We start from the raw sequence: 11,990 nt of genomic DNA, 5'->3' as shown, positions 1-11,990 counted from the left end.
CTCCCGACCGCACCACCCACCCCAACACCCGACAACCCTCTCCCGCCCCACCCCATCTCTCCCCCTACACCCTCCTCTCCCCACCCCACACCCATCCTCCCCGCCCCCTCCTCACCCCTCCCTGCCACCCACCTCTCCCCCTCCCCCTCCCCCTCCCCGCCACCCACCTCTCCCCCTCCCCCTCCCCCTCCCCGCCACCCACCTCTCCCCCTCCCCCTCCCCTCCTCTCCCCCTCCCCCTCCCCGCCACCCCCTCTCCCCCTCCCCTCACCCTCCTCCCTCTCCCCCTCCCCCTCCCCGCCAACCCACCTCTCCCCCTCCCCGCCACCCACCTCTCTCCCCCTCCTGCACCTCCTCTCCCCACCCCACCCCGCCACCCCACCTCTCCCCCTTCCCCGCCACCCTCCTCTCCCCCTCCCCACCAGCAACCCATCCCTCTCCCCCTCCCCCACCCCTCCTCTCCCCCTCCCCACCCCTCCTCTCCCTCCCCCACCCCTCCTCTCCCCCTCCCCCACCCCACCACCCCTCCTCTCCCCTCCCCCTCCACCACCCCGCCACCCCTCTCTCCCCCTCCCCCACCCCACCCTCTCCCCCTCCCCCACCCCCCACCCCTCCTCTCCCCATCCCCCACCCCTCTTCCTCTCCCCCTCCCCCACCCCTCCTCTCCCCCTCCCCCACCTCTCCACTCCCCCTCCCCCACCCCGCCACCCTCCTCTCCCCCTCCCCCACCCGCCACCCCTCCTCTCCCCCTCCCCCACCCGCCACCCCTCCTCTCCCCCTCCCCGCTACCCCTCCTCTCCCCCTCCTCTCCCCCTCCCCGCCATCCCTCCTCTCCCCCTCCCCCACCCCTCCTCTCCCCCTCCCCCAACCCCCTCCTCTCCCCCTCCCCCCCACCGACTCCGCTCCCCCTCCCCACCCCGCCACCCCTCCTCTCCTCCCTCCCCCTCCCCGCCACCCACCTCTCCCCCTCCCACTCCCCCCTCTCTCCCCCCTCCCCTCCCACTCCCCCCTCTCTCCTCCCTCCCCTCCCACTCCCCCCTCTCTCCCCCCTCCCCTCCCACTCCCCCCTCTCTCCCCCCTCCCCTCCCACTCCCCTCCTCTCTCCCCCCTCCCCTCCCACTCCCCCTCTGCTCCCCTCCCCCTCTCTCCCTCCTCCCCTCCCCATCTCTCTCCCCCTCCCCTCCCCCTCCCCCTCCCCTCCAGCCCCCCTTCACTCCCCTCTCTCCCTCCATTTCCCCCACCCCCTTCTCTCCCTCCCCCACTCCACTCCCCTCTCCTCTCCCCCCCCCTCCCCCCCATCCCCCCTACCCACCTGCCCCCTCCCCTCCATCCACCCTCCCCCTCCCCTCCATCCCCCTCCCCCTCGCCCTCCCTCTCCCCTCCCCCCTCTCCTCTCCCCCTTCCCCACACCCTCCCCCTCCCCTCTCCTCCCCCTCCCCACTCCCCTCCCCTCCCCCCTCTCTCCCCTCCCCCCTCTCTCCCCTTCCCCGTCCCACTCCCCCCCTCTCCTCTCCCCTCCCCCTCTCTCCCCTCCCCCTCCCTCTCGACCCACCCCTCCCTCCCCCCTCTCCTCCCCCTCCCCCTCCACTCCCCCCTCTCTTCCCCCTCCCCTCTCTTCCCCCTCCCCTCCCACTCCCCCCTCTCTCCCCTCACCCCTCTCTCCCCTCACCCCCTTCTCTCCCTCCCTCCCCCTCCCACTCCCCCCTCTCTCCCCTCACCCCCTTCTCTCCCTCCCTCCCCCTCCCACTCCCCCCCTCTCTCCCCTCACCCACCTTCTCTCCCTCCCTCCCCCTCCACTCCCCCCTCCTCTCCCCTCCACCCCCTTCTCTCCCTCCCTCCCCCTCCCACTCCCCCCCTCTCTCCCCTCAACTCCCCTCTCTGTCCCCCTACTCTCCCCTCCCCCCCCTCTCTTCCTCTCTCCCCCCCTCTCTCCCCTCACCCCCCTCTCTCCCCCCTCTCTCCCCTCACCCCCCTCTCTCCCCCCCTCTCTCCCCTCACCCCCCTCTCTCCCCCCTCTCTCCCCTCACCCCCCCTCTCTCCCCTCACCCCACTCTCTCCCCCCTCTCTCCCCTCACCCCCCTCTCTCCCCCCTCCCCTCCCACTCCCCCCTCTCTCCCCTCACCCCCCTCTCTCCCCTCACCCTTCTCTCCCCTCCCCACTCTCCCCTCCTCTCCCCACTCCCCCCCCCCACTCTCCCCTCCTCTCCCCACTCCCCCCCCCCACTCTCCCCTTCCCTCCCCCCTCCCCTCCCACTCTCCCCTTCCCTCCCCCCTCCCTTCTCTCCCCTCCCTTCTCTCCCTCCACTCTCCCCCTCCCCCTCCCCTCTGGGAGAGGGGCGGGGCCGAGCTGGCGGTGGCGGTGGCGGTGGTGGCCGTTGAGCTCGCGCTGCCCCAAAGGCAGAGAGCGAGCGGCCGCGCAGGCGCACAGCGCGGGTCCAGCCCGGTTGGGCGCGTGCAAAGGGCGGACCAGAGAGAGAGCGAGAGAGAGAGAAAGCGAGAAGGGGGCGGTGCGCGCACCTGACAGACGGGACCGAGCCTGAAGGAGGTGGTGGTGGTGGTGGTGGTGGTGGTGGGGGGGGGGAGCGCGCGCCGGCAGCCAGTTCGGAGACAGCGGGCTGGAGGGAAAGGGATCGGAGCGGAGGGCACGATGATGACGGCGGAGAGAGGGCGAGTGGCGACGGTCCCGGGCACCGGGCTGCCCAAACCCGTGCCCATGAACCTATTCGCCACCTGGGAGATCGACAGGTCGTCACCGAGCTGTGTGCCCAGGTGAGTGAGGCGGCGGTGGGAGCCGGGTGAGGAGCGGAGCGGAGCGGAGCGGCCCCAGCGCGGAGCGGCCCCCCGGGACGTGGTCCCAGCGCGGAGCTGCCCCCGGGACGTGGTCCCAGCGCGGAGCTGCCCCCCAGGACGTGGTCCCAGCGTGGAGCTGCCCCTCGGACGTGGTCCCAGCGTGGAGCTGCCCCCCAGGGAGCTGCCCCAGTGCCGGGGAGCAGCCCCAGCGCGGAGCTGACCCCCCCCCCGGGATCTGGCCCCAGCGTGGAGCTGACCCCCAGGATGTGGCCCCAGCGCGGAGCTGACCCCCAGGGACCAGTCCCCAGCGCGGAGCTCCTCCCCCCGGCGAGGGGGGGGACGACAACCCCCATGCTCTATGCCCCGAGGCTCTATGTCCCCACGTCCGGAACCATCCGGGAACAAAGCTTAGCCCAGAAACGGAGTTCGAAAGCACAGGGAATGAAAACAGGACATTGGCCGCACTGACCCCTCTCCCAGTCTGACATTCTGCTTGACAGTCTCACTGACCCCCTCTCTCACTGACCCCCTCTCTCACTGACCCCTCTCTCACTGACCCCCTCTCTCACTGACCCCTCTCTCACTGACCCCCTCTCACTGACCCCTCTCTCACTGACCCCTCTCTCACTGACCCCCTCTCTCACTGACCCCCACTCCCCCACTCTCACTGACCCCCACTCTCACTGACCCCCTCTCTCACTGACCCCCTCTCTCACTGACCCCCTCTCACTGACCCCTCTCTCACTGACCCCTCTCTCACTGACCCCCTCTCTCACTGACCCCTCTCTCACTGACCCCTCTCTCACTGACCCCTCTCTCACTGACCCCCTCTCTCACTGACCCCCACTCCCCCTCTCTCACTGACCCCTCTCTCACTGACCCCCTCTCTCACTGACCCCCTCTCTCACTGACCCCCACTCCCCCACTCTCACTGACCCCCACTCTCACTGACCCCCTCTCTCACTGACCCCCTCTCTCACTGACCCCTCTCTCACTGACCCCCTCTCTCACTGACCCCCACTCCCCTCTCTCACTGACCCCTCTCTCACTGACCCCTCTCTCACTGACCCCCTCTCTCACTGACCCCCTCTCTCACTGACCCCTCTCTCACTGACCCCCACTCCCCCACTCTCACTGACCCCCACTCTCACTGACCCCTCTCTCACTGACCCCCACTCCCCCACTCTCACTGACCCCCACTCTCACTGACCCCCACTCTCACTGACCCCCTCTCTCACTGACCCCCTCTCTCACTGACCCCTCTCTCACTGACCCCCTCTCTCACTGACCCCCTCTCTCACTGACCCCCACTCCCCCACTCTCACTGACCCCTCTCTCACTGACCCCCTCTCTCACTGACCCCCTCTCTCACTGACCCCCTCTCTCACTGACCCCCACTCCCCCACTCTCACTGACCCCCACTCTCACTGACCCCCACTCTCACTGACCCCCTCTCTCACTGACCCCCTCTCTCACTGACCCCTCTCTCACTGACCCCCTCTCTCACTGACCCCCTCTCTCACTGACCCCCACTCCCCCACTCTCACTGACCCCTCTCTCACTGACCCCCTCTCTCACTGACCCCCTCTCTCACTGACCCCCTCTCTCACTGACCCCCACTCCCCCACTCTCACTGACCCCTCTCTCACTGACCCCTCTCTCACTGACCCCCTCTCTCACTGACCCCCTCTCTCACTGACCCCCACTCCCCCACTCTCACTGACCCCTCTCTCACTGACCCCCACTCCCCCACTCTCACTGACCCCCACTCTCACTGACCCCTCTCTCACTGACCCCCTCTCTCACTGACCCCCTCTGTCACTGACCCCCACTCCCCCACTCTCACTGACCCCCACTCTCACTGACCCCCTCTCTCCACTGACCCCCTCTCTCACTGACCCCTCTCTCACTGACCCCCACTCCCCCACTCTCACTGACCCCCACTCTCACTGACCCCTCTCTCACTGACCCCCTCTCTCACTGACCCCTCTCTCACTGACCCCCACTCCCCCACTCTCACTGACCCCCACTCTCACTGACCCCTCTCTCACTGACCCCCTCTCTCACTGACCCCTCACTCACTGACCCCCACTCCCCCACTCTCACTGACCCCCACTCTCACTGACCCCCTCTCTCACTGACCCCTCTCTCACTGACCCCCACTCCCCCACTCTCACTGACCCCCACTCTCACTGACCCCCCTCTCTCACTGACCCCCTCTCTCACTGACCCCTCTCTCACTGACCCCACTCCCCCACTCTCACTGACCCCACTCTCACTGACCCCCACTCTCACTGACCCCCACTCTCACTGACCCCCTCTCTCACTGACCCCTCTCTCACTGACCCCCACTCCCCCACTCTCACTGACCCCCACTCTCACTGACCCCCACTCTCACTGACCCCCACTCTCACTGACCCCCTCTCTCACTGACCCCCTCTCTCACTGACCCCTCTCTCACTGACCCCCTCTCTCACTGACCCCCTCTCTCACTGACCCCCACTCCCCCACTCTCACTGACCCCTCTCTCACTGACCCCCACTCCCCCACTCTCACTGACCCCCACTCTCACTGACCCCTCTCTCACTGACCCCCTCTCTCACTGACCCCCTCTCTCACTGACCCCCACTCCCCCACTCTCACTGACCCCCACTCTCACTGACCCCCTCTCTCACTGACCCCCTCTCTCACTGACCCCTCTCTCACTGACCCCCACTCCCCCACTCTCACTGACCCCCACTCTCACTGACCCCTCTCTCACTGACCCCCTCTCTCACTGACCCCTCTCTCACTGACCCCCACTCCCCCACTCTCACTGACCCCCACTCTCACTGACCCCTCTCTCACTGACCCCCTCTCTCACTGACCCCTCTCTCACTGACCCCCACTCCCCCACTCTCACTGACCCCCACTCTCACTGACCCCCTCTCTCACTGACCCATCTCTCACTGACCCCCACTCCCCCACTCTCACTGACCCCCACTCTCACTGACCCCCTCTCTCACTGACCCCCTCTCTCACTGACCCCTCTCTCACTGACCCCCACTCCCCCACTCTCACTGACCCCCCACTCTCACTGACCCCCACTCTCACTGACCCCCACTCTCACTGTCCCCCTCTCTCACTGACCCCTCTCTCACTGACCCCCACTCCCCCACTCTCACTGACCCCCACTCTCACTGACCCCCACTCTCACTGACCCCCTCTCTCACTGACCCCCTCTCTCACTGACCCCCTCTCTCACTGACCCCCACTCCCCCACTCTCACTGACCCCCACTCTCACTGACCCCTCTCTCACTGACCCCCACTCCCCCACTCTCACTGACCCCCACTCTCACTGACCCCCTCTCTCACTGACCCCCTCTCTCACTGACCCCCTCTCTCACTGACCCCCTCTCTCACTGACCCCTCTCTCACTGACCCCCACTCCCCCACTCTCACTGACCCCCACTCTCACTGACCCCCTCTCTCACTGACCCCCACTCCCCCACTCTCACTGACCCCCACTCTCACTGACCCCCTCTCTCACTGACCCCTCTCTCACTGACCCCCACTCCCCCACTCTCACTGACCCCCACTCTCACTGGCCCCCACTCTCACTGACCCCCTCTCTCACTGACCCCTCTCTCACTGACCCCCACTCCCCCACTCTCACTGACCCCCACTCTCACTGACCCCCTCTCTCACTGACCCCCACTCTCACTGACCCCCTCTCTCACTGACCCCCACTCTCACTGACCCCTCTCTCACTGACCCCCACTCCCCCACTCTCACTGACCCCCACTCTCACTGACCCCCACTCTCACTGACCCCCACTCTCACTGACCCCCTCTCTCACTGACCCCCACTCCCCCACTCTCACTGACCCCCACTCTCACTGACCCCCACTCTCACTGACCCCCACTCTCACTGACCCCCTCTCTCACTGACCCCCTCTCTCACTGACCCCTCTCTCACTGATCCCCTCTCCCCCACTCTCACTGACCCCCTCTCTCACTGACCCCTCTCTCACTGACCCCCTCTCCCCCACTCTCACTGACCCCCACTCTCACTGACCCCCTCTCTCACTGACCCCCTCTCTCACTGACCCCTCTCTCACTGACCCCCACTCCCCCACTCTCACTGACCCCCCACTCTCACTGACCCCCACTCTCACTGACCCCCTCTCTCACTGACCCCTCTCTCACTGACCCCCCACTCCCCCACTCTCACTGACCCCCACTCTCACTGACCCCCTCTCTCACTGACCCCTCTCTCACTGACCCCCACTCCCCCACTCTCACTGACCCCCACTCTCACTGACCCCCTCTCTCACTGACCCCTCTCTCACTGATCCCCTCTCCCCCACTCTCACTGACCCCCACTCTCACTGACCCCCACTCTCACTGACCCCCTCTCTCACTGACCCCTCTCTCACTGACCCCCTCTCCCCCACTCTCACTGACCCCCTCTCTCACTGACCCCCTCTCTCACTGACCCCCTCTCTCACTGACCCCTCTCTCACTGACCCCCTCTCCCACTGACCCCCTCTCCCCCATTCTCACTGACCCCACTCTCACTGACCCCACTCTCACTGACCCCACTCTCACTGACCCCACTCTCACTGACCCCACTCTCACTGACCCCTCTCTCACTGACCCCTCTCTCACTGACCCCTCTCTCACTGACCCCTCTCTCACTGACCCCTCTCTCACCGACCCCGTCTCCCCCACTCTCGCTGACACCCTCTCCCCCTCTCTCACTGACCCCCTCTCTCACTGACCCCCTGACCCCCTCTCTCACTGACCCCCTCTCTCACTGACCCCCTCCCTCACTGACCCCCTCCCTCACTGACCCCTCCCTCACTGACCCCTCCCTCACTGACCCCTCTCTCACTGACCCCTCTCTCACCGACACCCTCTCCCCCACTCTCGCTGACACCCTCTCCCCCTCTCTCACTGACCCCTCACTCACTGACCCCCTGACCCCCTCTCTCACTGACCCCCTCTCTCACTGACCCCCTCCCTCACTGACCCCTCCCTCACTGACCCCTCCCTCACTGACCCCTCCCTCACTGACCCCTCCCTCACTGACCCCTCCCTCACTGACCCCTCCCTCACTGACCCCTCTCTCACTGACCCCTCTCTCACCGACCCCGTCTCCCCCACTCTCGCTGACACCCTATCCCCCTCTCTCACTGACTCCCTCTCTCACTGACCCCCTCTCTCACTGACCCCCTCTCTCCCTCTCTCACTGACACATTCTCTCCCCCTCTCAGTGACACATTCTCTCCCCCTCTCACTGACACACTCTCTGCCCCTCTCACTGACACACTCTCTCCCCCTCTCACTGACACACTCTCTCCCCCTCTCGCTGACACACTCTCTCCCCCTCTCGCTGACACGCTCTCTCCCAATCTCGCTGACACGCTCTCCCCCCTCTCACTGACACACTCTCTCCCCCTCTCACTGACACACTCTCTCCCCCTCTCACTGACACATTCTATCCCCCTCTCACTGACACAATCTATCCCCCTCTCACTGACACACTCTCTCCCCCTCTCACTGACACGCTCTCTCCCCCTCTCACTGACACGCTCTCTCCCCCTCCCACTGACACGCTCTCTCCCTCTCCCACTGACACGCTCTCTCCCTCTCCCACTGACAAGCTCCCGCCCTCTCTCACTTACACGCTCTCTCCCTCTCTCAGTGACACACTCCCTCCTCCTCTCTCACTGACACACTCTCTACCTGACACGCTCTCTCCCCCTCTCACTGACACACTCTCTCAGTGTCACGCTATCTCCCTCTCTCAGTGACACGCTCTCTCCCTCTCTCAGTGACACGCTCTCTCCCTCTCTCAGTGACATGCTCTCTCCCTCTCTCAGTCACTCGCTCTCTTCCCCTCCCACTGACACGCTCTCTCCCTCTCTCACTGACACACTCATGCCCCCTCTCACTGACACAATATCTCCCCCTCTCACTGACACACTCACTCCCCCTCTCACTGACACAATCTCTCCCCCTCTCACTGACACACTCTCTCCCCCTCTCACTAACACATTCTGTCCCACTCTCACTGAAACACTCTCTCCCCCTCTCACTGACACACTCTCTCCCCCTCTAACTGACACGCTCTCTCCCTCTCTCAGTGACACGCTCTCTCCCTCTCTCAGTGACACGCTCTCTCCCTCTCTCACTGACACGCTCTCCCCTCTCTCACTGACACGCTCTCCCCTCTCTCACTGACACGCTCTCCCCCCTCACTGACACGCTCTCCCCCCTCTCACTGACACAATCTCTGCCCCTCTCACTGACACACTCTCCCCCTCTCACTGACACACTCTCCCCCTCGCACTGACACACTCTCCCCCTCGCACTGACACACTCTCTGCCCCTCTCACTGACACACTCTCTGCCCCTCTCACTGACACACTCTCTGCCCCTCTCACTGACACACTCTCTGCCCCTCTCACTGACACGCTCTCTCCCCCTCTCACTGACACGCTCTACCCCTCTCCCACTGACACGCACCCGCCCTCTCTCACTTACACGCTCTTCTCCCTCTCTCACTGACACGCTCTCTCCCTCTCTGTCAAGGCTCCCTCCTCCTCTATCACTGACACACTCCCTACCTGACACGCTCCTCCCCCCTCTCACTGACACACTCAGTGACACGCTCTCTCCCTCTCTCAGTGACACGCTCTCTCCCTCTCTCAGTGACACGATATCTCCCTCTCACGGTGACACGATATCTCCCTCTCTCAGTGACACACTCTGTCCCTCTCTCAGTCACTCGCTCTCTCCCCCTCCCACTGACACGCTCTCTCCCTCTCTCACTGACACGCTCTCTCCCTCTCTCACTGACACGCTCTCTCCCTCTCTGTGACACGCTCTCTCCCTCTCTGTGACACGCTCTCTCCCTCTCTCAGTGACACGCTCTCACCCTCTCTCAGTGACACGCTCCCTCCCTCTGTCAGTCACACGCTCTCTCCCTCTGTCAGTCACACGCTCTCTCCCTCTGTCAGTCACACGCTCTCTCCCTCTGTCAGTCACACGCTCTCTCCCTCTGTCAGTGACACGCTCTCTCCCTCTGTCAGTGACACGCTCTCTCCCTCTGTCAGTGACACGCTCTCTCCCTCTGTCAGTGACACGCTCTCTCCCTCTCTCACTGACACGCTCTCTCCCTCTCTCACTGACACGCTCTCTCCCTCTCTGTGACACGCTCTCTCCCTCTCTCAGTGACACGCTCTCTCCCTCTCTCAGTGACACGCTCTCTCCCTCTCTCAGTGACACGCTCTCTCCCTCTGTCAGTGACACGCTCTCTCCCTCTCTCAGTGTCACGCCCTCTCCCTCTGTCAGTGACACGCCCTCTCCCTCTGTCAGTGACACGCCCTCTCCCTCTCTCAGTCACACGCTCTCTCCCTCTCTCAGTCACACGCTCTCTCCCTCTCTCAGTGACACGCTCTCTCCCTCTCTCAGTCACACGCCCTCTCCCCCCTCACTGACACGCTCTCTCCCTCTCTCAGTCACACGCTCTCTCCCTCTCTCAATGACACGCTCTCTCCCTCTGTCAGTGACACGCTCTCTCCCTCTGTAAGTGACACGCTCTCTCCCTCTGTCAGTGACACGCTCTCTCCCTCTGTCAGTGACACGCTCTGTCCCCTCTGTCAGTGACACGCTCTGTCCCTCTGTCAGTACACGCTCTGTCCCTCTGTCAGTGACACGCTCTGTCCCTCTGTCAGTGACACGCTCTGTCCCTCTGTCAGTGACACGCTCTGTCCCATCTGTCAGTGACACGCCTCTGTCCCTCTGTCAGTGACACGCTCTGTCCCTCTGTCAGTGACACGCTCTGTCCCTCTGTCAGTGACACGCTCTCTCCTCTGTCAGTGACAACGCTCTCTCCTCTGTCAGTGACACGCTCTCTCTCCTCTGTCAGTGACACGCTCTCTCCCTCTGTCAGTGACACGCTCTCTCCCTCTGTCAGTGACACGCTCTCTCCCTCTCTCAGTGACACGTTCTCTCCCCTCTCTCAGGACAACGCTCTCTCCCTCTGTCAGTGACACGCTCTCTCCTCTGTCAGTGAACGCTCTCTCCCTCTGTCAGTGACAAACTCTCTCCCTCTGTCAGTGACACGCTCTCTCTCCTCTGTCAGTGACCACGCTCTCTCCTCTGTCAGTGACACGCTCCTTCTCCCTCTGTCAGTGAAACCTTCTCTCCCTCTGTCAGTGACACGCTCTCTCCCTCTCTGTCACGCTCTCTCCCTCTGTCAGTGACACGCTCTCTCCCTCTCTGTCACGCTCTCTCCCTCTCTGTGACATGCTCTCTCCCTCTCTGTGACAACGCTCTCTCCCCTCTGTGTCACGCTCTCTCCCTCTCTCATTCACACGCCCTCTCCCTCTGTCAGTGACACGCTCTCTCCCTCTGTCAGTGACACGCTCTCTCCCTCTGTTCAGTGACACGCTCTCTCCCTCTCTCAGTCACACGCGCCCTCTCCTCGCAAAGTGACACGCCCTCTCCCTCTCAAAGTGACACGCTCTCTCCTCTCTCAGTGACACGCTCTCTCCCTCTCTCAGTCCACGCTCTCTCCCTCTCTCAGTCACACGCTCCTCTCCCTCTCTCAGTGACACGCTGTCTCCCCCTCTCACTGACACGCTTTGTCCCTCTCCCTGTGACACGCCCTCTCCTCTCTCAGTGACACGCCTCCACCCTCTCCTCAGTCCAGACGCTCTCTCCCTCTCTCAGTCACCAGCGCTTTCTCCCTCTGTCAGTGACACGCTCTCTCCCTCTCTCAGTGACACACTCTCTCCCTTTCTCATCACACGCTCTCTTCGCTCTGTCAGTGACACGCTCTCTCCCTCTGGCAGTGACACGCTCTCTCCCTCTGTCATGACACGCTTCCTCCCTCTCCTCAGTGACACGCTGTCTCCCTCTCTCAGTGACACGCTCTCTCCTCTCTGTCCACGCTCTCTCTCCCTCTTTCAGTGACCACCTCTTCCCTCTCTCACTGACACGCTCTCCCCCTCTCACTGACACTCTCCCCCCTCTCACTGGGACACAATCTCTTCCCCTCTCCCTGACCACTCTCCCACCTCTCAATGACACACTCTCCCCCTCGCACTGACACACTCTCTGCCCCTCTCACTGACACACTCTCTGCCCCTCTCACTGACACACTCTCTGGCCCCTCTCACTGACACACTCTCTGCCCCTCTCACTGACA

General features: G+C 64.3%; 1 protein-coding gene across 1 annotated transcript in view; it reads left to right on the top strand.

Moving 5' to 3' along the window:
- Positions 1–2,600: 2,600 nt before the first annotated feature.
- LOC121278340 (phosphofurin acidic cluster sorting protein 1-like) overlaps positions 2,601–11,990 on the top strand; it is a 765,476-nt gene continuing 756,086 nt past the window's right edge. Inside the window, 1 exon segment of the mRNA XM_041188648.1 lies at positions 2,601–2,767. Within this exon segment, the coding sequence (XP_041044582.1) occupies positions 2,646–2,767 (122 nt within the window). The 5' untranslated portion in view covers positions 2,601–2,645.

Source organism: Carcharodon carcharias, chromosome 5 (genome assembly GCF_017639515.1).
Source record: "Carcharodon carcharias isolate sCarCar2 chromosome 5, sCarCar2.pri, whole genome shotgun sequence".
Classification (NCBI taxonomy): Eukaryota; Metazoa; Chordata; class Chondrichthyes; order Lamniformes; family Lamnidae; genus Carcharodon; species Carcharodon carcharias.
Note: the sequence above shows the minus strand (reverse complement) of the source record. Positions and strands in the feature narration are given on the sequence as shown.